We start from the raw sequence: 25,996 nt of genomic DNA on the forward strand, positions 1-25,996 counted from the left end.
CATTTTATATTACGTTATAAATCTTAACCCTCAGTAAAACTGATTTAACGTTACCTGTGAACAAATAATAAACTATCTATATTATTTGATTTATCAATTAATATATTTTATGTTAACTAATTCTGTTTTGTTTAATTGCATTGGAATTTATGTGTATTCCCTACAATAACCCTGTGATGACATGCACCGCCACTGGATGGAGTTACAGGTTACCCAACATATCAGGAGTGTGTGAAGATTAAAGAACGATGCAAAGTTGAGCTTCCGACCCTTTATGTTCAACTGTACACCTTTAAACGAGGAAACGACCTCTATCGCTCCGAATAACTGAGAATATAAGGAGTCAAAGTACTTTTACATGTAGATATTGTGCAATTTGTTTTGACAGCTGAGGACAAAGGAGAAGCTCTACACCAATCATAAAGGGAGAGACAGCTGCTGTGATGGTACAGTGGATTTGATTGGCTGAAGCTGAGCGCACGTGCCAGTCGCTCTACTTCCTTTTGAAAGTTAGAGACTTCATAAGAGCTTCTTGGTCGACATGTTCGCTGCAAAATGCTGCCAGACTTCATGGATTTTGGAGTTTATTTTGGTCTCGTGTGTCCTACTGAGCCGAGTTCCAGTTAAATAACCCGTTTTTTAATGGACCCTGGCAGGAGAGGAACATACTGGCGTGCGTCTGGAGATTTACTCAGTAAACAACCCTTGTTTTTTTGTTTTTGTTTTGCACTTTCGAGGGAAAGTTCAAAGAGATAGCAGCTGGAGGTGAAACTTGAGCGCCACCATGCCGGGGAACAGCGAGGTGTACGCGGGCAAGAGGAGGAAGAAGCCCGTTCAGAAAAGGTCAGTTTTAATGTTTGTTTTGTGTCACAAGCAGACCCGAAATCTAGTGAACCGAGTGCGGGGTTAACGCGGGTCACTGCGCCACACCTCCATGACTGATGCGCTATTATTATGAGGAGTAAGAGTATAGCAGGAGTAAGAGTAGTAGTAGTATAGTGCTAGTAGTATAGTGGTAGTATCAGTATAAATAGTAGTAGTATTAGTAGTAGTAGTATAGTGGTAGTATCAGTAGTATAATGGTAGTAGTAGTAGTAGTCGTAGTATAGTGGTAGTAGTGTAGTAGTAGTATTAGTAGTAGTAGTATAGTAGTAGTATTAGTAGTAGTAGCATAGTGGTGGTAGTAGTAGTAGTATAATGGTTATAGTATAGTAGTCGTAGTGGTATTAGTAGTATAGTTGTAGTAGTATTGGTAGTAGTAGTATAAATAGTAGTAGTATTAGTAGTGGTAGTATAGTGGTAGTAGTGTAGTAGTAGTGGTAGTGGTAGTCGCATTAGTATTAGTAGTATAGTGGTAGTAGTAGTAGTAGTCGTAGTATAGTGGTAGTAGTAGTGGTAGTGGTAGTCACATTAGTATTAGTAGTATAGTGGTAGTAGTAGTCGTAGTATAGTGGTAGTAGTAGTAGGCCTAGTAGTAGTTGTAGTATAGTGGTAGTAGTAGTAGTAGTGGTAGTAGTATTAGTATCCACTATTGTCCCTGTGCCCAAGAATGCTTCTCCAGCATGTATGAATGACTACCGACCGGTGGCCCTCACCTCGGTGGTCATGAAATGCTTTGAGAGGCTGATAAAGGACTACATCTGCGCCTTCCTCCCTTCCTCCATGGACCCGCTGCAGTTTGCTTATCGCCCAAACAGATCCACGGATGATGCTGTCTCCCAGGTACTGCACACCACACTCTCTCATCTGGACAGCCAGAGGGGGGGCTATGTGAGACTGCTGTTCATTGATTATAGTTCAGCTTTCAACACCATAGTCCCTCCAGACTGGCCGGCAAGCTGATTGGGCTGGGACTGTACACCCCTGTGTGCTTGGATCCTGGACTTCCTGACCGCCAGGCCACAGGTGGTCAGGGTGGGCAGACACCTCCAAATCCTCACCCTGAACACAGGATCCCCCAGGGTTGCGTCCTCAGCCCCTACTGTACTCCCTGTACACACATGACTGTGTGGCCAGGTTCAGCTCAACACCATCATCAAGTTTGCGGATGACACAGTGGTGGTGGGCCTGATCTCCGACAACGACGAGAAGGCCTACCTGGAGGAAGTTGCTGATCTGTCACTCTGGTGCCAGGACAACAGCCTCATCATGAATGTCACCAAAACTAAGGAGCTGATTGTGGACTTTAGGAGGGTACAACAACAGAGGACGTACTCACCACTGGGGATTAACAGGACTACTGTGGAGAGGGTGAGCGGTATAAATACCTGGGAGTCCACATCACCGAGGATCTGACATGGTCAACAGACACTCTGGTGAGAAAGGCAAGGCAGCGCCTCTACCACCTCAGGCAGCTGAGGAAATTTAAAGTTTCCCAGAGGATCCTTCAGTCCTTCTACTCTGGAGCTGTAGAGAGCGTCCTGACAGGAAGCATCACAGCCTGGTTTGGCAACTGCTCCGCTCAGGACAGGAAGGCTCTGCAGAGAGTAGTGCGTTCGGCTGAGCGCACTATTGGAACTACACTCCCCACCCTGCAGGACTTGTACACCAGGAGGTGCAGAACCAGAGCCGGCAGGATCATGAAGGATCCTCACCACCCCAACAACAGACTGTTTCAGCTGCTGCGGTCAGGCAGGCGCCTCCGTAGTCACGCTGCAAGAACAGAGAGACTGAGACGGAGTTTCTTTCCTCAGGCCATCAGGATTGTGAACTCCGACCTCACCAGGACCCCCACATAGACCCACACAACTGCCCCTCTTAGGCACACACACACACACACACACACTTACTGTAAATATTGTGTTGTTTTTTATTTGTAAATAGTGTGTACTTGTTGCCCTTGCACATTCCTGCTGAGCATTGCCACTTTCATTTCACTGCACACCCTGTGTGTGTATGTGACAAATAAAACATCTTGAATCTTGAATCTTGAATCTTGAATTAGTAGTATAGTGGTAGTAGTATAGTAGTAGTAGTAGTATAGTGGTAGTAGTATAGTAGTATAGTGGTAGTAGTATAGTAGTAGTAGTATAGTGGTAGTCGTAGTAGTATAGTGGTAGTAGTTGTTGTAGTAATATTATCATCCTTTACATTTAAAAGTTTTTCCCACGAAGACACGAGTCAGGTTGTTGTTTGTAGTTGTACTTCAGTGATGAGTGATTTATCGGACAGGTGGGCAGCTCACCTGCAGTGGAAGGTCACGCGAAGGCAATGACGTCAGAGGTAGATAAGGGTGAGTGGAGCAGCTGATACTACACCGGAGAAATACTCTGTTACTAGCAGAAGTACTGCATTGAAAGTGTAACTTAGTGTTTCTCTTTTTAAGTAAAAGTACAAAAGTATCAGCATCAAACTATTTTAATAATAATAAAAACATAGTGGATTAAATTAATGCACTATGTTCATCACTTGCATCATCTACATCATCATGATCATGCAGCTGATGAGGGTGGAGATCATTTATATTGATGTGTATATACGAGACCTGTAATAATACATCATTTATCAGTTGATTCATATGTGTTATTACCAATCTGTAAAGTAAACAAAGCTGTCAAATGTATTCAGTGAAGTTAAAAGTACACTATTTCCCTCTGGGATGTTGGGGAGCAACGTACAATCACATAATGTACCTGCAAAAGTACTTCAAAAACTATTTTGATAATGGTTCAAGCCACTAAATTCTAGAAACATTTAATTGTTCCAGCTTCACAGAATGTACATTTGTTTAAATTATTGTAATATATTGGTGATAATGTTAATGTATTAGTAATAATGTTGAGGTTTGGACTAAACAAACATTGTGGAGGCATTTTTCAATGTTTTTACTATTTTTACAAACCAAATAATTCATTGATTCAAGGAGAAAATAATCAGCAGATTAATCCATAATGAAAATAATCATTAATTGTTCAAAATTAGCTCAACCAACTGGAACAGTACCATCCTGCTTTTACAGTAACCCATGAATCATAATAATCTAATGATAGCATATTATTGATGTCACATTGTGCTTTTAATACTTTAAATGTTAGTTAATTTTACTTTAATAACATTTTGAAAGCATGCTTTTAACTGACTCTTTTTACTGGAGTATTTTTTAAAGAGGTGCGGGATCTAAATACTTCCTGCATCCTCGCTGCATCAGTCAAAGTCTCACCCACGACACTGAAAACAACAGAGAATTGTTGACGCTATCAAAAAGCAGCTTTACATTTGGAGTAATAAGACTCATTCAAGTCTTCTTCACGCCGTGCGCCCGATATCTTGTTGTATCCAAGACACACGAGCTGCCCGAGTAACCCGACCCGCCTGAGGCCGGCAGCCCGAGTCACACTCTTTGTTATTCTTATGAGGACGGCGATCACAGAAAGCTTTGACTCGACTCCAAAGCTCCATAACGAGCCTTTCCTTTAGTTTGATGAATACAATCTACACGTCTATAATCACTACCGCCTGTTTGTAGCATCATTTTTTGTTTCTATAGAGTCCTTTCATAACTTAATTTGACGTCTGATTCGACGGTGAACATTCGAGAGGAGACAAAAGGATGGAGGATGATCTAAATATTTGCAAAACTTAAATGTCGTTGCTTGGTTAGTCTTTCCACTGTTCCATCAATCACCAACTCTTAATAGACAGATATAAATAAACCCTTACAGGGTTCGTACGGTCATGGAAAACCTGTAAAAGTCATTCAATTTTAAAATGGTCATTTCCAGGCCTGGAAAAGTCATGGAAAAAACTTAAATCATAAAAGTTTTGGAAAAGTCATGGAAATGTTGTTATAATCACATGTTCATTTACGCCGAGTTTGAAATAATTAATGTTTTTTTTAAAGAAAAACCCTTAAAATATAAGCCGGTGTACTCTCTCAATACGCAACATGTTTCATGTTTATATAGAGATTTCAGTTTGGTCATGGAAATTTGGTTTAAAGTCCTGGAAAAGTCCTGGAAATCCATCGGTCAAAAGGAGTAAGAACCCTGCCTTAATTCACATGATTATTGACTACATTGACAGAAACAGTCATCTTAGCTGATCATAGTAACACAAAGTTCATTCAAACTGAACAGAAACAATAATAAACTCATCCAAAAAAACATTTTGATTCATCTTTTCACTCTTCCATCAATCACCGACTCTGGTTTGGATTAAATCAACCCTTAAAGTCACAGAGTTATATGTGAAAAGAAACGGTTGTTGGATGCACTCCTCACAGCCTCCAGACTCCATTGACAGAAACATTTAGCGGACGTTTTCGCTGTAACCTTCGTTTGTGACGTCGAGCTCGACCAGAATGTAAACAGGAGGGGCTCCTCGTCAGCGGCGATGGAAGAGGAGCCCTTCGCCTCTTTATAGGTGTTTGAAATCCTGCATAGATATACACATGCTAACCTTTGTTGAAAAGATCATTTAATACGATTGATCAATTCAGTCTTCAGGAACTACAACTAGGAACTAAGGGATGCTATTCCAGATTATACATTTCTTAAGTTGCACCTCTATTATTACCTTCGCATTGAAAATGCGGAAGGTAATGTTTTGATCGCCGTGTATTTATTAATTTATTTATTTATTTGTATGCGTGTTATTCGCATAACAAAAAAAGTTTTAAACCGAATCGCATGAAATTTGGTGGGATGATTGGTTATTATCCGGGGACCATTTGATTAGATGTTGGGATCAATCGGGTCAAAGGTCAAGGTCAAGGTCATGAAAAGGTCAACATCTTCTTGAATCGCATGAAATTTGGTGGGGTGATTGGTTATTATCCGGGGACCATCTGATTAGATTTTGGGATCAATCGGGTCAAAGGTCAAGGTCAAGGTCTTTTTACCATAGCACGGTCAATTTTTATCCAATTGGCTTGCAACTAATGCCAAAAAGTTCACAATTCAATGCCCAATGTTGTGATATGCGAAGGTATGCGCTCTACCGAGTGCCCATTCTTGTTTTTAGTTTCTCTCTCTCTCTCTCTTCCTCATTCCTTCCTTCGATGCGGTCTCTCCTCTTCTCTGCATCTTTCCTCGGATCTCTGTGTTCAGTCGCGAAAGCATCTGCATGTCCCGACGTGTCGCAGAGGAATTACATCGCGGTAATTTGTAGTAATAATAACCTGCCGTGACATAACTCTGTATTTTGGTCGTGCATTGTTGAGCCAGCCTCTCTCTGTACGGACGTCAATGTCTTTCTGCCCACAGTGAACAAACTCGACGACCTTTGGAGGGATTGCCAAGACATTCAGTGCAGACGTTCATGATCCCAAGAGGATGAACCCGGCTGACTCTGGTGCTTCTCTGAATAAACACTTGTGTTTTTATGACATCGAGGAGATGATGCAATCGCAATATATCAACTTTAAAAGGATTCAGTGATTGTAAAATAAATTACATTTTATAGACGAGTAATAGTTTATAGTTCATATGAAATGAGGTTTTCTGAAGTTGATAATTGATCACTATTAGTTTGTACCAGTGTGTAAATCCATCCCGTGTATTGAAAACAGTGAAAAGTGCTGAATATGTTTTGTTTCCCCCAAACACAAAATAATCTATGAACGTTACTTTACGACGCAAGAAAACTGCAGATTCTTACATTCGAGAAGCTGGAACCAGCAACTATTTGATATTGAAAAAAACCCTCTTGTGCCTTAAGCATCAATTAAATTGCTATACAAATAACATAGGATTCTTAATATTATGATTCAAATGCTGCAAATGTTCACATTTCTGAAGCTGAAATCATGAACTGATTAATCAAGATAGCTTCCTGTTTATTTTCAGTCAATTGACCAACTCATTTGTTTCTGTTGTGCTCGTACATTTGAATGTGTTTTGCATCTTAAAATATGAATTCACAAAGTACCTACATGTATGTCAGATAAGTCGAGAGTGGCAGGAAAGTACAAGTACTCAGTTCAGTACTTGAGTAAACGTACTTGGATACTTTCCACCACTGCTCTCTAATTTATTTATGGACGTCATTTCAATAATTAACTCTCATTTAAATCTCATATTTCTGGGGTTAATGTTTTCACGAATTTAACAAGCCACTCTCAGGCTCCTAAAACCAGAAAGTTGAGTCTTTGATGCGGTCAACGGTTTATTTGGGAAGCATCGAACTCTCAGAAAGTCCGACACTGGAATGTTTCTCAGCAGTCGTATTGTTACCTTCACATTGAAAATGCGGAAAGTTATGTTTTGATCGCCGTGTATTTATTTATTTATTTATTTGTATGCGTGTTACTCGCATAACTCAAAAACTATTAAACCGAATCGCATGAAATTTAGTGGGATGATTGGTTATTATCCGGGGACCATTTGATTAGATTTTGGGATCGATCGGCTCAAAGGTCAAGGTCAAGGTCATGAAAAGGTCAAACTTCTTTTTACCATAGCGCGGTCAATTCTTATCCAATTGGCATGCAACTAATGCCAAAATGTTCATAATTCAATGCCCAATCTTGTGATATGCGAAGGTATGCGATCTACCGAGTGCCCGTTCTAGTTGTTGTTGTTTTTAGTTGTTTGACAGCCAATGAAGACGAAAGCTCGTTACAGGATGTGAAAAGTCAACCTCGCTCCAAAGACTCCCACCTAAAACTCGAGCTGGAAATTCCAACTGTGTGTCGTAGATTGTCGAGCGGAGCGAACAAGTTTTAGCAAGCGAGCGTCTCTCAACAAAGCGCCTTTGTCTGGCGTGTCGTTTCAGCGCCAAGCCTCCGTCCGTGAAGACCAATCCGTCCAAGCGCCACCGGGACCGTCTGAATGGAGAGCTGGAGCGCCTCACCGGCATGCTGCCGTTCTCCGGGGAGGTCAGGAGTCGTCTGGACAAGCTGTCTGTGCTGCGGCTCAGCGTGGGATTCCTCAAGGTCAAGAGTTATTTCAACGGTCAGTGACCTCCACCTCCTACTTCTGTGGTGACACAATAAAGTACATATAATAGGAGATAAATTAAAATGATATTAGATCATATCAGATTAGAATAACCCAAAAACATTACAATAAAAAATATTAACATATTCTCAAGGTCAAGAGTTACTTCAACGGTCAGTGACCTCCACCTCCTACTTCTGTGGTGACACAATTAAGTAAATATAATAGGAGATCAATTAATATGATATTAGATCATATTAGATTAGAATAACCCAAAAAACATTACAATAAAAAATAGAAACATATTCCTCAAGGTCAAGAGTTACTTCAACGGTCAGTGACCTCCACCTCCTACTTCTGTGATGACACAATTAAGTACATATAATAGAAGATAAATTAATATGATATTAGATCATATTAGATTAGAATAACCCAAAAAACATTACAATAAAAAATAGAAACATATTCTCAAGGTCAAGAGTTACTTCAAAGGTCAGTGACCTCCTCCAACTCACACTTCTGTGGCAATACAAGTACATCTAATAGGATATAGTATAATATTAGATCAGATTAGATCATTAAATCATATTAGATAATCCCGAAGGAAATTATTGTGAAAGAGTTTGACAGAAAAATAACAACAACAAAAAACATAGAATACAAAATATATATATATAGGAACAATAGAATAACAATACTTATTTGTATAAGAAGTGATACTGACAGCCTCATAAAAAATAAATATTGAGATCGATATTGAGACACATGTTTACTGAAGCACCATTTTCAAAGCAGTGGAGTACTTTCACAGAGTGCTCCTTCTACTCCAGTAATGCATGTGAACACCTCCTCCACCTCCGGTTGGCTGAGAGCACGAGTGTGTGTGGAGTTGAGGTTTCAGGTGAGCACACACACACACACATACACACACACACACACACACACACACACGCACGCAGCCGGACACCTTTAATGGCTGAGCTCCGAGTGCTCTGGGTGTCGGAGAGGGAACCCGACACCGTGAACCACGAACAGCTGGGGAGGGGGAACAGGGGAGAGTGCTGCCCATGCAAAGTGACACAAGACACACACACACACACACACACACACAGCTGATTGAAAGGTTGAGCCTAATCACATATGCTTTTCACATGCTTAACATTATTGTCTTAATTCCGGTGTTTTTTTGTTCCGGTTATTGTTAATGAAAATAATATTTTTTTAAATATAAGCACAAGTCCGGTGATGGAAGCTATTGTGAGTGTTTAACACCCGGATATCTCTTCTCCCACTGAGCCACAGAGCGCCATTCAAAACATCTCAATGAGGAACAGCATCAACACACTGTAGTTTATTTTGACTCCAGATCTTGATTAGTCCCCAACAAAATATCTCCTGTTTTTTTAATTAAAAACTAGCACTTTATTCATCCTTTTTTTTTTTTTTATCGCGCTATGAGACATTTTCTGAAGATGTAAATCTTCAGTAGGAACCAACGGTCGTGAGGCTGAGGGACACAGACAGGAAGACGGGGAACGTACCGAGAGACGTACCAAACGCATTCTTGGTTTTAATCCTTTTATGGGACAAATATAGAATAACGACAGCTGCGCTTGTGTATGTTTGGCCACCCTGCACGAGCTCATCCGGTCATGTTCTCTAGAATTATTATTGTATTATTGCAATACATACATTTGAAAGACTCAAATGATAAATATTTTTTTAAATAATAAATAGTCACATCTTTGTCGTCAGCTTGCCCGCCATGATGCAATGCCTCATCGCCATCGTTCTGTGACCGTCATATTTTATGAGACTACTTAATTACCATAACGACTGAAAGCCGGGGGACAAAGTATGACCAGTAACTTCTACCTTCTCCTTCAGATATTCGTGTGCACAGTTTGAACGTTATGTTTTTTCTTCCCAAAGTAAACCAAGATGCTTCCACCAGCTGTTGCCAAATTTCAACCTAAATATACTTTTTTTTACTTTTAAACAAACCAAAATGACACAGTAAGCAGTGCCATCGTGGCCACAGACGTTCCACCAAATGAGCAGCAGAGCCCAGTAGTCTCTCTCTCTCTCTCTCTCTCTCTGTATTTCTTCTCGCTCTGCTATCGCAGATCGTTTCTGTTGATGGATCAGAGATGGGGTGGTTACTGGGGGGGGAGGGTGTCTCTGAGGCGCAGTGGCACGACATGAGGGCCTCTGGACGAGGCGTTTGAACAGCTAACAAACTGTTTATTTATCCTCTAGCCACCGCCATACGAGAAAGATGTTGTCCGAGATATGAAGATTGTTTTTTTTGGGAAACACACGTTCAGTGTTTTTGAAAAAAACATTAAGAGGGGAGTCGAAACAGAAAGAGAGAGAGAGAGGGAGGTGAAGGGCGAGGAAGAGTCGGCATCTGCTTCACGCGGCTTATTGTCTCCTCCTCCGCTTTGATGTCCATCCAGTACAGAAGTGGACGTCTCAGCGGATTGTTTTTAAGTTTACGTCAATGCTGAAACATTTGTACTTTGACTTGTAACAGAGTGTTTCTGCACTTTATTGCTTCTTTTACGAGTAAAAAGTACAAAGTGTTTTTGTGTGTGTGTGTGCATCTGTGTGCCTGTGTGTATGCTTGTGTGTGTGAGTGCAGGAAGCTGAACTCATCTGTTGTTCCCTTGAACGAGTCCCAGGTGATGCTTCTGCCGTCACCACGGTGAACCCCTGTCGCCGTAGTAACCGAGTCCAGAGTCTGCACTGCAGGGCGAGTTTCTGTAGAGCTGGATGTTCGCGATGATGTCATCTTCCTTGAAAGGGGGAGGGGGGGGCGTCAATAACAAGGTTGCAGCGAGGTCAGCGGCGTCATTAAATCTGCTGAGTCATGGACCGGACGAGGCTTCAAGATTCAAGATTCAAGATGTTTTATTTGTCACATACACACACAGGGTGTGCAGTGAAATGAAAGTGGCAATGCTCAGCAGGAATGTGCAAGGGCAACAAGTACACACTATTTACAATAAAAAACAACACAATATTTACAGTAAGTGTGTGTGTGTGTGTGTGTGTGTGCCTAAGAGGGGCAGTTGTGTGGGTCTATGTGGGGGTCCTGGTGAGGTCGGAGTTCACAGTCCTGATGGCCTGAGGAAAGAAACTCCGTCTCAGTCTCTCTGTTCTTGCAGCGTGACTACGGAGGCGCCTGCCTGACCGCAGCAGCTGAAACAGTCTGTTGTTGGGGTGGTGAGGATCCTTCATGATCCTGCCGGCTCTGGTTCTGCACCTCCTGGTGTACAAGTCCTGCAGGGTGGGGAGTGTAGTTCCAATAGTGCGTTCAGCCGAACGCACTACTCTCTGCAGAGCCTTCCTGTCCTGAGCGGAGCAGTTGCCAAACCAGGCTGTGATGCTTCCTGTCAGGACGCTCTCTACAGCTCCAGAGTAGAAGGACTGAAGGATCCTCTGGGAAACTTTAAATTTCCTCAGCTGCCTGAGGTGGTAGAGGCGCTGCCTTGCCTTTCTCACCAGAGTGTCTGTGTTCGTTGACCATGTCAGATCCTCGGTGATGTGGACTCCCAGGTATTTATACCCGCTCACCCTCTCCACAGTAGTCCCGTTAATCCCCAGTGGTGAGTACGTCCTCTGTTGTTGTACCCTCCTAAAGTCCACAATCAGCTCCTTAGTTTTGGTGACATTCATGATGAGGCTGTTGTCCCGCACCAGAGTGACAGATCAGCAACTTCCTCCAGGTAGGCCTTCTCGTTGTCGGAGATCAGGCCCACCACCACTGTGTCATCCGCAAACTTGATGATGGTGTTGAGCTGAACCTGGCCACACAGTCATGTGTGTACAGGGAGTACAGTAGGGGCTGAGGACGCAACCCTGGGGATCCTGTGTTCAGGGTGAGGGGTTTGGAGGTGTGTCTGCCCACCCTGACCACCTGTGGCCTGGCGGTCAGGAAGTCCAGGATCCAAGCACACAGGGGTGTTCAGTCCCAGCTCAATCAGCTTGCTGGCCAGTCTGGAGGGACTATGGTGTTGAAAGCTGAACTATAATCAATGAACAGCAGTCTCACATAGCCCCCTCTGGCTGTCCAGATGAGAGAGTGTGGTGTGCAGTACCTGGGAGACAGCATCATCCGTGGATCTGTTTGGGCGATAAGCAAACTGCAGCGGGTCCATGGAGGAAGGGAGGAAGGCGCAGATGTAGTCCTTTATCAGCCTCTCAGCATTTCATGACCACCGAGGTGAGGGCCACCGGTCGGTAGTCATTCATACATGCTGGAGAAGCATTCTTGGGCACAGGGACAATAGTGGATCTCTTGAAGCAGGCGGGACCACGGACTCAGCCAGGAGAGGTTGAATATTGTGGTGAACACTGGAGCTAGCTGGTTAGCACAGGTCTTCAGTACTCGCCCAGATATGCCATCTGGACCTGCAGCTTTCCTGGTGTTCACCCTCAACAGAGCCCTCCTCACACTGTGCTCGGTCACAGAGAGTGTGTGTTTATCCCCAGCGGTAGAACTCACCTCGGCTACGCTAACGGTGTTGTTGTTAGCAGGCGAGCTAGCGCTGTTGTTGCTAGCCTCAAACCGTGCATAAAATGAGTTCAGGTCGTCCGCTAGGGATGCGTCGGCACTCACCATTGCGCGGGCTCTGCTCTGGTAGTCTGTGATAGTCCGTAGCCCCTGCCATAGGCGCCTGGTGTCGCGCTGCTCCATCTGTGATTCCACTCTGTCTCGGTACCTCCTCTTGGCCTTCTTCACCGCCCTCCTCAGTCCATAGACCGCTGCCTTGTACTCGTCCATGTTGCGGATACAAGACCGGAGTTATAGGCAGCAATGCGGCGTTCACAGCTTCACGGATGGATCTATCAACCCACGGCTTTTGGTTAGGAAAGACCCTAACTTTTACCGTGGGGCGATGGTGTCCGCTAAGCGTTGCTATGAGGCTCATTGCTACTTCAACTTCCCCGCTGACGTCACTGGAACTGGATTGGATCATGTCCCAGTCGACGACACACGCAGAGCCCTGTAGCTCAGCCTCTGATTGGTCAGACCACAGCTTCGTTCCTCGTCACTACCGCTTCCCGCGATCTTTTGCGGTACTCCGGAAGCAAGAAAATGGCGGCATGGTCCGATTTGCGAGCGGAGGAGAGAGACAGCCTTGTAGCCTCTCTTGAATGGCGTATAGCAGTGGTCCAACGTTCTTTCCTCTGGTAGCACACGTAATGTGCTGGTGAAAGTTCGGCATGACTTTTTAGGTTTGCCTATTAAAGTCCCAGCCACCACCACAGCCGTCGGGATACTTGTTCTGATGCCGACATAACACATCATGTAGGTCCGATAGTGCTACGTCGGTGTCCGCTTGTGGTGGTATGTAGACGGCTGTGGTGATGACCGAGCTGAACTCCGGGAAGGTAGAATGGACGGCATGAGATCGTCAGATGTTTCAGGTTCGCGAGCAGGAACGAGAAAGAGTCTTAATGTCCTTGGGGTCGCACCACTTGTTGTTAGTCATGAAGCAAACCCTCCACCCTTAGATTTACCAGACTCTTCCGTTCTGTCTGCACGGAAAACAGAGAAGGACTCGGTTGGGCATATGACTCGATCCGGCACCAGCGGGTCAGCCATGTTTCCGTCAGACAAAAGATGTTACAGTCCCTCATGTCCCGTTGGAATCTGATCCTTGCCCTAACATCATCCATCTTATTTTCCAGAGACTGGACGTTAGCAAGAAGGATGCTGGGCAGAGGTGGACGGTGGGCTTGAACTCTCAGTCTGTTCCGACGCTCCGTTTCCTCGATGTTTTCGTCGTCTCCCCGTAGTAGCGGCTCCACTGTTGTTGTTGTGGTTCGCTCGTCGATCTCCGCCGGCCACGCTGGATCGATGGAAAAAGTGGACAAAACCCCTTGTTTTGCGCAAAAGTTTATGTCCAAAAGTGTGCTGCGGTCGTATGCTGTTAGTGCCGATGTGTTTGTGGCAAAGAAAATATTTAAAAAAAACACAAAAACTAAAAGAGCGCACAATCTCCGCGGAGCTACCTCGACGGCGTCTGGACACAGCCGCGCCATCTCACATACCCACAAGCACCTGTTGCTGCTTCATTGGACAAGTATTAGTACTTTAATAGAGTTTCCGGAGGCCGGAAATGAAAGTTGATGCATTGGCAGAAAGGAAGAAAGGAAGCACATTTTCTCCTGATTTAATACATTCGCTCATTGGTTTCAATCTATCGGAAATAACAGATGGTTAGGGGTTATAAAGTTCACTTAAAGGAAACTTCAAAGAATGCATGTTTACCAGAAAAGAAGTGAAGCGTTGAAGTTTGATGAACTTTCAGTTTCAAGGTATCTTATCAGGTAGTATGTGCTTTCTTCTGGTAGCAGATATTCATATTCATCGCTTGATAATTGCTCAACATTACATGTTGGTTGGCTTGTTTATAAAAATGTGTTTTTCATCAAAGTCCTTCCTATATATATTGTTTCTCTGAAGATATCCCAAATCTAGGATTGTTATTGTGGGTAAAAATAGTTTCTTTGCTCCTAAAATGTTCCATGGCCTTTAAGTGAGACACAAGTCATGGCAGATACATTATTACCTCGTTACCTTTCAGGATCTCTATGTGTTATACTGACATCGTGTTTTGTACTTTATCCTCATGACCTGTGGCAGGTTTTATTTTTCTAACGCGTGATCAGATAAATCCTAAAGGTCGCTGTTTCCGATGTCTCCTCTCTCGGTTGTCCTCTCGGCAAAGGTCCTGAAAGATGCATACACTTGTTTATTTTCCATTCAACATGAATAAATACAAATGTAATTCATATATTGAGCAATTTGCACGGTGGCGTCTGTGGCGTGATAAGGTTGATCCAACCTTGCAAGTACTTTTCTCTTAAATATGTGACTTTAATCTAGCATGTTTTGCATATTTTAAGTTTACATTTTTTTACCTGCAATAATTCGTTGTACAGTTGAGAAACTTCAGAGAAAGAAAACGCGGAAAGGGGTAAAAAAACAACGAGGAATGCACAACATCGGCGTCTATAAACAAGAAAACAAACGTGATGTTTATTTTGAAGGTGTGAAGCTGAATCCAGGTCCAGGTTTGTTTTAAAAAGGGGGAGAGAAGTTCACTAGCGTGCCATAGAGTCGTTACTGAAAGGAAAGGAAAGGAGGTATTACTTCACCGACTGGATGCCGGCAATCACAGATTAGATTTCACAAGATTTGGCTAAAAAAATAAACACTTATTTTTAAAACAAAAGGGGAAACAATTATGTTTTGTTCCTTTTGAACCAAAATAAAACAAACCGATGATTGAACACAGTATTTAATGTATATATATATATACAGTATATATATATATAATATATGTTTGTTTGCAGCTAATTCTGGATGAAATCTGCACATCGTTTTCTTACACAAACACATGAATACTGTGCAGGATTTTGTGAGAGTGTGATTGATGGAGGGTCATTTAAAGTTAAATGCATTAATCTGGTGCATTAATCTGAGGCTAGATCTATGAAGAACGTTGTGCTCTTAAAAACAATGTCGGGCTCTTGTGTTAGCAGTGATGGAATGTACATTTAGAAACTCAAGTTTATACTTAAGTACAGTTTTGAGATACTTGTACTTTACGTGAGTATTCACTATTTCATGTAACATTCTACTCTATCTCAGAGGGAAATATTTTATTGAAAACCTTTTCTAAAGTATGAAATATATATATATATTATAATAATATATGATCAACATTTTCTATAAATGTATATAAATATATATATTATAATATTGAATCTCAATATTTTAGGGGAAATTTGAAATATATATTATAATAATATAGACTGTATATATTATAAATATATATATTTGTGTATATATATAATATTGTATCCCTATATTTTATAGGGATTATATATATATATATATTCAATTTTATAGGGATTAAATATATATATATATATTTTCCCTATAAAATATAGAGACAAGGGATTATATTAAAAATTATATATATATATATTATATATATATATATTATATACAAAAAATAAGATAATTAAAAACAAAAGGCGCTGATGACTGCAGAATATCATGAAACACTTTATGCAATTATAATAATATTATAATATACATTTATATTAATCAATGACAAACCAACCCAGCTAATTTTTAGAGTTATCATCCTAAGAAAGCATCAAGAGACTAAAGGAAATTAATTTAAGGAAATTGAAAGAGGTTATACTACTACAATCTTAACAGACTTTTTTTCAAAGTGTGAGCCTACGGGTGATGTTATGTATATATATAATTTAAAAATATATAATATATTCCTATATTTTGGGGATAAATATTAAAATATATAGGATTAAATACATAATTTATGTATATGAAATGAAAGTTTGAGAAATTAATTTTCAGCAAATGTGTTTTTTTATGTAGTAATTTCAGTGAACTATTTCGAGGTTTGCATCATGTACTTTTCCTCTATAGTTTGGTCGTATGAATGTCACTTTTCTGTATTCCAGTAGCGCTCCAGAAGCATGTGAGGGCAGCTTCTCTCGCGTCTGCAAACGGCAGAAAGGAACAGTCGGTGTCTCTGGATGGAGTCGGTTTCTCGGAGGGAGAACTTCTTCTCCAGGTGCAGAACCAACACATTGCAGGCGTGCATTAAAGTAGCCGTGTATTTGTCAGGGTGGATGTCATTTATGTATTTATATTATTTCTGCAGGCTTTAAACGGGTTTGTGCTGGTGGTCACGACGGATGGAACGATCTTCTACACGTCCCCGACCATCCAGGACTTCCTGGGCTTCCATCAGGTTAAACACAGTGTTACTATCTGTCTTTGTACCAGTGATGAAGGAAGTATTCAGACGCTTAAAGTTACTGTGAGGAACTTTTAACTGGTCCTGAACCAGTCTCAGTTTAGTCCTGGTCCTCTATATGACCCCACCAGTAAACAGACCAGCAGAGAGAAGACGGTCATTTCATTCAGTTTAATTTACTTCTGTTTTTAAACATTTTATAGCTCCCTTACTTTTAAAAACAGATATATTTTGACTATATTTCTCACATTGTTTATTCTCAATATCTCTTTTACGTATATCTTGACTTTTGCTGTACGTGTTTCGTGTTGAGCACTGATTATGATTCCAATTAAAGCTGTGGAGTAATAAGGACTATTACTTGTGAATATTAGTATATTTCCTTCTGAAGTGTGGTGGAGTAGGTGTATAAAGTAGCATAACATGGAGGTAAAGTACCTCTAATTGTACTTGTACTAATGTAAATGTAAACTCCTTCCCTCTGCAGTCCGATATGGTCCACCAGAATGTTCATGATCTCGTTCACACGGAGGACCGAGAGATGTTCAGATGTCAGCTCCACTTCGCCCTCAAACCCAGCGACGCACACTCAGACGTGAGATCACAAGGTACGACTTCATATTCCCGACTTCCAGTTGGTCGGTTCAGAGGATTTTCTTTTTCTTTTTTCTTTGTCTCAATCAATAAAGTTTTAGTTGAATAGTGCCTTTCAAACAAATCAATGCACACCGAAGAAAGTTAAGAAAAATAATGGAATTAGAGCAAAATTAAATGCAAATTGCATAAAATCACATAAAACAAAAGAGAAGCAGATGTAATAATAAACACTAATCCTGAAACCCATAACATTATATAACACTAAATTAAAGCCATTTTCCCACGCTTGGAGAATATATTGTGACGGGAAACTGATCGTCTTCAGGTTTCGATCAAACTAAATTTCTCTGATGCGTAAACACAGAAACACACACCAGTTTGAGGTGTTGCTTCTCTGCAGATGGCCAGTCGAGCAGTCGAGCTGGGAGCAGCTCTGGGAGCTCGCTGCCTCAGTACGTCCCCCCAGAGAACTCCTCTTTCCTGGACAGAAGCTTCTGCTGTCGCCTGCGCTGCCTCCTGGACAACGCCTCCGGATTCCTGGTAATGACATCAAAGCGTCCGTTAACTCTCCGAACCAAGAGCAGCCGGGGGGCGGTTACCTCGTTCTCCACTGTGTTTGACCCGTCCTGCACCTCTTCGGATACAACACGATCGTGGCTAGAAACAGAGAGAACTCTCACAGCAGGTTGAAGGTCCCAGGGTTCGTAGGGTCATGGAAAACCTGTAAAAGTCATGGAATTTTAAAATGGTCATTTCCAGGCCTGGAAAAGTCATGGAAAAAACTTAAATCATCAAAGTTTTGGAAAAGTCATGGAAATTTGTTAAAATCACATGTTCATTCACGCCGAGTTTGAAATAATTAATATATTTTTTCAAGAAAGATGCTCAAAATATGAGCCGGCGTACGCTCTCAATACGCAAAATGTTCTACAGTTTTCATGTTTATACCGAGATTTCAGTTTGGTCATGGAAATTTGGTCAAATGTCCTGGAAAAGTCCTGGAAATCCATTGGTCAAAATGTGTAAGAACCCTGGGGTCCACGTCTTGACTGCAAAACTTTACGAAATGTCACGATTTTAAACCTCTTGGTCGCTTCTTTTAAAGGAGGCGTTCTGCGTTCGTCCCACGAGAGGCATTCAAGGAGGGTGGAAAAGTTGAACACATTTTGCGAATCTTTTTTTAGGAAACATGCTTTTCAAACCCGCCTGCAGCTTTTCTAGGGCCCTTCATTGCTTTTAGCTGAATGCTAACCTGCTAACTTTTGAAAAGTATAATGATAACTAAACGTTAGACAAATTACATTCACCAGCAGCATCGTGAAAGTGATGAACACATTAATGCATTAAAATGATCATCCGATAATATAACAACATATGATTCTGAAGAAAGAAGATTTAAAAAAATATATATATATTTACACTACTGTTCAAAAGTTTGGGGTCACATAGAAATGTCTTTATTTTTCAAAGAAAAGCACTGTTTTTTCAATCAAGATAACATTAATCAAAAATACACACTATACATTGTTAATGTGGTAAATGACTATTCTAGGTGGAAACGTCTGGTTTCTAATGAAATATCTCCAGAGGTGTATAGAGGCCCATTTCCATCAACGATCACTCCAGTGTTCTAATGGTACATTGTGTTTGCTAATCGCCTTAGAAGACTAATGTCTGATTAGAAAACCCTTGTGCAATTATGTTAGCACAGCTGAAAACAGTTATGCTGGTGATATAAGCTATACAACTGGCCTTCCTTTGAGCTTGAAGTTTGAAGAACAAAATTAATACTTCAAATATTAATCATTATTTCTAACTTTGTCAATGTCTTGACTATATTTTCTGTTCAATTTTCAATTCATTTGATAAATAAAAGTGAGTTTTCATGGAAGACACGAAATTGTCTGGATGACCCCAAACTCTTGAACGGTAGTGTATATATTTTGCATTCGAGAATATAGACAAGATGTCGATAATAAACGCTGATCATTTAAGAATAACTGACAATACTTGGAATGCAAAATACAATAAAAATATTCCTCCTCAAACTTTACCTTAATGCGCTTGGTCCTTATACTCTACCGAGTAGTATTGCTTCGTTCACTTTTGCTACGATTCTGAGTACTGAGTACTGAGTAGTACTACTGAGTACTGAGTAGTACTACTGAGTAGTACCATCGAGCCATGCTGCCTGCTGATATGCATGAATGTAACCTCGGCCTCCTCCACCTCCAGGCTCTAAACTTCAACGGGCGTCTGAAGTACCTCCATTTGCAGGGAAGCTCCTCCCCTCCTCAGCTGGCTCTGTTTGCCATCGCCACTCCTCTGCAGCCTCCCTCCGTCATGGCGATCCGGACCAAGACCCTCATCTTCCAGACGAAACACAGCATGGACTTTGCTCCCATGGGCATAGACACCAGGTGGGCACCTGTTGTCAACCTCCTAAAGTAATACGATATGTTAAAGGCTTCGCAGGAAACAGCTGCTGTAACAGTCTGTGTGTCTTTGCAGAGGGAAGCTGGTGTTGGGATACACAGAGGTAGAGTTGGTCACAACCGGCTCCGGCTATCAGTTCATCCACGCCGCCGACATGATGTACTGCGCCGACAACCACCACCGCAGTGAGTTACCCTGCAACACACACACACAGCGTTGTGTCACTTTCCGCCTCTCAGTGCTGCCCGTTAACCCGACTGCCATCCGCCACTCCGCAGTGATGAAGACCGGAGACAGCGGCTTCACGTTCTTCAGGCTGCTGACCAAAGCGGGATGCTGGTTGTGGGTTCAGGCCAACGCCCGGATCGTCTTCAAGGGAGGGAGACCCGACTTCATCATCGCTCGACAGAAATCCCTCACGTAAGCACCGGCTTCTCCTCTCCACCGCCTCCCCCTGAGAGGGATTCTCTTCCTGGTAGCATCTATAATATTTAGCGATAAAGTCTTTTTCCAGGCGAAACATTATTTGAACTAGAATGGGCACTCGGTAGAGCGCATACCTTCGCATATCACAAGATTGGGCATTGAATTATGAACATTTTGGCATTAGTTGCATGCCAATTGGATAGAAGTTGACCGCGAGATGGTAAAAAGAAGATTTTGACCTTTTCATGACCTTGACCTTTGACCCGCTCGATCCCAAAATCGAATCAAATGGTCCCCGGATAATAACCAATCATCCCACCAAATGTCATGTGATTCGGTTTAATACTTTTCGAGTTATGCGAGTAACACGCATACAAATAAATAAATAAATACACAGCGATCAAAACATAACCTTCCGCATTTTCAATGCGAAGGTAATTACGGTCGGCGTATTAAAAATGGAGACGTTGACGCTTCACCAGCTTGCTATTATTCTGTAGAATTTAGTTCATTCAAGGATCTTTGGTCGAAAGAAACTCCGATTTCATTGCGACCGTTTCACAATAAACACACGCCCCGATTCGAGGATCTAAAAGTACAGGGACTTGACGTGTTTTTCTTTCGCAGAAACGAAGAAGGAGAGGAACACTTGCACCAGAGGAGACGGCAGCTCCCGTTCAACCTGGCCATGGGCGAGGGAGTCCTGTACGACGTGGCTCTCGAACCCATCCCCGGCCTTCCTTCCTGCTCTCTCTCGGGTACCGCGGAGCAGCCCGCGGCAGAGAAACCTCTGGACCCCGCCTCCCTCCTGGGATCCCTTCTCCGCCAAGACCGCTCCGTTTACGGCTCCGGCGTCCAGCTCCCCGGCGTCAGCCCAATCCAGGACGAGGATTTGGAGCAACCGCCGTCCGCCTTGGAGCGGGCCTTCCTGGACAGCCACGCCGTCCTCAGCGTGCCGGGCCAGACCCGGGGCTCGAGGGCCGCCGCGGGGGACCGCGCATCGGAGTCCGTGATCGACTCTTTGGAGCAGATTTTGGGGGGTATCGCGGATGGAGGGCTAGAGGGTCTCGACATTGAGGAGGCAGAGCTGAGGGACTGGGAGAACACGCTCGCCCGGCTGAGCGACGAGAGGGACGACGCACCGAGGGACGTGAACCGCATCCTGGCCAACGACGTGTTCTCGTACGTGGAGGAGGCTCTGAGGAGGGAGACGGCGGCGCCGGGTCCGCTTCACGTCTCTGGCTCTTTCAACGCGCAGCGTCCCGGGTCCGTGTCTTCAGACGCCGCGTGGCCGCGGCTTCGGAGCCCGCCGGCGTGGCAGCAGTTCCTCCGTCACACACCGACACATTCCTCACCCGGCAGCTGCATGTACGAGAGGAGAGAGGGTCGCGAGCCCAACACCGGGCGGAGCGGGCCTCTCCCGGGACCTCCGCGCTCCGGAGGAAACGCCGACGTTCCATCGGTCCGGCCCCGTGCGGGCGGAGCCCTCGGTCCGGGGGCGGCGGCCGGCTGCACAGGCGTGGACGACGTCCGCTTGGGAGCGGCTCCGTCAGAATCTCCTCCCGAGAGCGGATCGATGCAGTCGTCGTTCTTCTGTTGGACCGGCGACGCTCAGGTGAAATTAAGACTTTTATAAACTCACTTTGCTTCACGGCCGTTTGTCCCGATACTTGCGATGTGTCACATGTCAAATGCTCGGGTGAAAAGAAAAGGACCAAGTGTGTGCGTGACAATTTCAGGAGAGGAGATGAACAACTCTGGCAGGGATTTGGTCTGAATGATCCGAGCTTAAAGGAGCGGTTTGTTCATTTCAGGATCATCACAGTGTTGTTTTTTCCCCACAGATCCCCAACGTTTCCATGAACGGCGTCGTCGACCCGTTCGCCTTCTCTGCTCTTTCCACCGGGAGCATCAACCTTCACCAGAACTCCGGCACATAGCGACTCAGAGACGCCACGATGTCCGACGGGGAGACTCGTGGTATTTCTGCGGCTCGCCGAGGAACACGAACCCTCTCATTTCAAACCAACAAAAAATAAATGACGTTTGCCGCACGACAATCTTTTGCAGATTTTGAGACTTGATGAAGTCTCGTGCGTCTTTAATTACATTCAGAAAAAATCTGTTTCAATGTCAACCTGATAATTATTTAAAGATGGGCCTCATTGAATTATGAATTTTTACGAGATCGGTTTTGTTTCTGTCTCCGAGGGATTTTATTCAGCTGTGAAAACAAAAGCAAAAACATTTAAATATAGAACTAATCTTTTCCAGACATTTTGGAAAAAATTGAGACTCATCAGATGTTTCACACATTTTAGAGTTATATCTGCCAATTATCTGGCAATTTTAAAAGAACCACAATATGTTACTATATATGTAGTTCTACATTGAATAAACATTATCGACATTAAGCGTCTTTGAGTACCGGTACTATGAAAAGCGCTATAGAAATTTTATGTATTATTATTATTATTATAAAATGCACATCATGCAGTTTTAAAATACTATAAAATCAGGTTGACGGCTCAATGTGATCTAAATTAAGAGTGACTCTGAACTACACAAACATGTCGTTTGAATCCGGCTCAGCTGCGTCAAAGAACTTTGTTTACCTTGTCAAGTCAAATTATATTCATATTAAAGTACACATTTATGCATTGTTCCCTGTACGAGATCGCCATATTATTGCGCTTCTGTAATTATAAGTAATTCTACGCTCTGTAGCTGCATTGTATTCCTCGTGTACAAGAAATACCCATTGGGGACACGCGTAATTTATTTAGCCATTAAAGACCTGTAACCCCTCTGTTACCTGCATGTATGACTCTCCGTGCCACACAAGAAGCCGTATCTCTATTTGAATGGGGACACTGTGTGAATGTATCAGGGTTCGTACGGTCATGGAAAACCTAGAAAAGTCATGGAATTTTAAAATGGTCATTTCCAGGCCTGGAAAAGTCCTGGAAAAAACTTAAATCATAAAAGTTTTGAAAAAGTCATGGAAATGTGTTATAATCACATGTTCATTCACGCCGAGTTTGAAATAATTAATATGTTTTCTAAAGAAAGTCGCTCAAAATACAAGCCGGCGTACGCTCTCAATACGCTAACTTTTCTAAAATGTTTATGTTTATACCGAGATTTCAGTTTGGTCGTGGAAATTTGGTTAAAAGTCCTGGAAATCCATCGGTCAAAATGTGTAAGAACCCTGTTGTATTCAAACTGGGTCACCCGCTGACATCTCCCGTACAAAGAGGTATCGGGTTGAATGAAGCCCGTTGTGATCGTGGGCTGCGCCGGCCGCTCCAGTGCCGGCCTGCATTGTCCCCTGTGGAGGATCTTATGCGTGTTCCCACCGGCCGTTACGTAACCGTCAGCTGCGGCGCTTCTCCGCCCGCCTCACACGGCAGACCCCCCTCGGCCTCTCGTGTGTCTCCTGTCGTTTTTGAATGGATGCACAACCTTTTTTTAATTTTTTTTTTAAAAAAAGAGTCCCAACAAGATCAAGAGGCAGCAGACATTCTTTGAGGCTGGGCATGGACACGATGACGCTTGGAGCTGAATGACATGTCGCCCCAACCTGCTGGATCGCAGTGTTAACACCCCTCAGTGGAGGAGGGAGTACTCAAAAACTTCTACTTAACCCTCCTGTTACCTTTAGGGTCAATTTGACCCCATTCAATGTTTAACGTCGGTGTTCTTTGGGGTCAATTTGACCCCAGGCTGTTTTTCACTGTGTCAAACATATAAGAACTAGAACGGGCACTCAGTAGAGCGCATACCTTCGCATATCACAAGATTGGGCATTGAATTATTAACATTGTGGCATTAGTTGCATGCCAATTGGATAAAAATTGACCGCGCTATGGTAAAAAGAAGATGTTGACCTTTTCATGACCTTGACCTTTGACCCGATCGATCCCAAAATCTAATCAAATGGTCCCCGGATAATAACCAATCATCCCACTAAATTTCATGCGATTCGGTTTCATTCTTTTTTAGTTATGCGAGTAACACGCATACAAATAAATAAATACACGGCGATCAAAACATAACCTTCCGCATTTTCAATGCGAAGGTAAATATCAACTTTTTTATATATTTAAAGGGCTATTTAGGTAGTCAACAAACAAACATAAAGTACCTCACACTTAAACTTGGGAAACAATATTAATTCTAATAATTTTCTGGAGGTTTTAATTGCTGGGGTCAAATTGACCCCGAGGGTAAAACATGTTAGTAAATGTGAAGCTAACAGGAGGGTTAAGTAACAATAGCAATACCATAGTGTAGAAATACGCCATTCAAATGTTTACCTGCATAAAAGTACAAAAGTAGTAGCATCGAAATGTGTGTAGTTGTGTAGAGTGGCCGAGTACAGAAGGGGTTATGTCTCTTATCTTAACACGTAACGCTACATCACAATTCATGTATTGTTTGATAATGTTTTCCATTTTAAGTCGTAAGCACGTTTTGTAACTGAAGCTCTGAAATATATTGCGTGTGGTGATGTAGGAGTACGAAGTTACTCACGTAACGCTACGTGCCCAGCGGGGAATGTAAAATACAGCGAGGACGTGTAGTTTAACCGAATGGATTTAGAAATCATTATTTTTTGTGGATTTTCCGCTAACATGTATGCTTGTGCTTGAAAATGAGCGCAACATTATTATTATGAGAAGAACAGAAATTAGAAAAAAAGTGCTTCATTGATTTAAATCTTTAGTTATAAAGTGTCTTCATTATACTTTAACTTGAGTAGGATATATTATTACTCTTTCCACTTTCAGTCACCACACACTGCAGATATATATATATATTTATTTATATATATATATAAATATATATATATACAGGACTGTCTCAGAAAATTAGAATATAGTGATAAAGTTCTTTATTTTCTGTAATGCAATTAAAAAATATTAATATTAAAAGAATAAAAGGCTTGCAATATTTCAGTTGATTTGTAATGAATCCAGAATGCATGACATTTTTGTTTTTTTAATTGCATTACAGAAAATAAAGAACTTTATCACAATATTCTAATTTTCTGAGACAGTCCTGTATATATATATATTTTAAATGTAATACGGTGGGTAAAAGTTAAACATTTAGTTTGTAAGTGTGACTGATTGCTTGTTTTTATGCATGTCCGTGCAGAATGGTTTACTATTGAAACTACTAAATGAATATTGGTCACTTTTCTAATCCTAGATATTAGACAATAGACTCTTGTGAGCCGGTTCGTTGAATATAATCTTCCTTTTGGAAGCTTTCTGTTTTATCTCCTCAGGTTACCATGCGTGTTGTTCTTAAAGGGGCTTCTCCTCATATCTGAGTGAGCAACCACCCAATGCAATGCTAACCCATTATTTTGGTTATATAAAATAAGCAAAATACCTGTATTTTATCTGTAAAAAAAGAAAGAAGAAGAAGCTTAACCAAGTCCAGCTCTACAATCCAAGCTGTCCCCGACGAAAAGGCTGACTATTCCGTCTAATTGAGGATTTATAGACTGGAAAAATAAAGTAACCCAATATCACAATCAGCTGGAGCTGATGGGACGTTCTCACGCGAGGAATCTGATGCTCTATTAGGACGTGAAAAGAAAAAGGGATAAGACAAGCTTGGGAAAAAGGGGGGGGATCGAGAGAGGGAGTGACTCTAAAAACAATCAACTGCTCTGGGACTTGGTTCATAAGCTAAAGGAACATTAGTTCAGCTTTAGTTCACAAAGGGTAGATGAATATGGCCTCGAGGTAGTCTGTATAGGAATAGATTATAATGAGGTTTCAGTTTTTATATAGGCTTGCCTCAGAGTTATTAGCAGTATTCTCATTTTCT

At 42.3% G+C, this 25,996-nt stretch overlaps 1 protein-coding gene across 4 annotated transcripts; it reads left to right on the forward strand.

Moving 5' to 3' along the window:
• The first annotated feature begins 549 nt into the window (after nucleotides 1–549).
• LOC130204980 (aryl hydrocarbon receptor-like) lies at nucleotides 550–24,905 on the forward strand. Of its 4 annotated transcripts, XM_056432048.1 has the most exons (13): nucleotides 550–843; nucleotides 6,048–6,097; nucleotides 6,204–6,291; nucleotides 7,714–7,892; nucleotides 16,392–16,504; nucleotides 16,595–16,684; nucleotides 17,178–17,298; nucleotides 17,688–17,827; nucleotides 19,523–19,707; nucleotides 19,799–19,908; nucleotides 20,002–20,143; nucleotides 20,777–21,764; nucleotides 21,994–24,905. In XM_056432048.1, the coding sequence occupies exons 4-13, from the start codon at nucleotides 7,796–7,798 to the stop codon at nucleotides 22,087–22,089; spliced, it is 2,082 nt and encodes a 693-aa protein (XP_056288023.1). In that variant the 5' UTR covers nucleotides 550–843; nucleotides 6,048–6,097; nucleotides 6,204–6,291; nucleotides 7,714–7,795; the 3' UTR covers nucleotides 22,090–24,905. The 4 variants fall into 4 exon arrangements, with proteins under 4 accessions (XP_056288023.1, XP_056288022.1, XP_056288020.1 ...); XM_056432047.1 differs by lacking the exon at nucleotides 6,048–6,097; XM_056432045.1 differs by lacking the exons at nucleotides 6,048–6,097; nucleotides 6,204–6,291.
• Nucleotides 24,906–25,996: the final 1,091 nt, after the last annotated feature.

The sequence above is a fragment of the Pseudoliparis swirei genome, chromosome 15 (assembly GCF_029220125.1).
Source record: "Pseudoliparis swirei isolate HS2019 ecotype Mariana Trench chromosome 15, NWPU_hadal_v1, whole genome shotgun sequence".
Taxonomy (NCBI): Eukaryota; Metazoa; Chordata; class Actinopteri; order Perciformes; family Liparidae; genus Pseudoliparis; species Pseudoliparis swirei.

Bases quoted from the DNA above. Each gene is read 5' to 3' on its own strand.
- LOC130204980 (XM_056432045.1), top strand. From the start codon at position 785: ATGCCGGGGAACAGCGAGGTGTACGCGGGCAAGAGGAGGAAGAAGCCC. The intron at 17,828-19,522 runs GTAATGACATCA...CTCCACCTCCAG, and splicing joins ACAACGCCTCCGGATTCCTG to GCTCTAAACTTCAACGGGCG. The intron at 19,708-19,798 runs GTGGGCACCTGT...GTGTCTTTGCAG, and splicing joins CCCATGGGCATAGACACCAG to AGGGAAGCTGGTGTTGGGAT.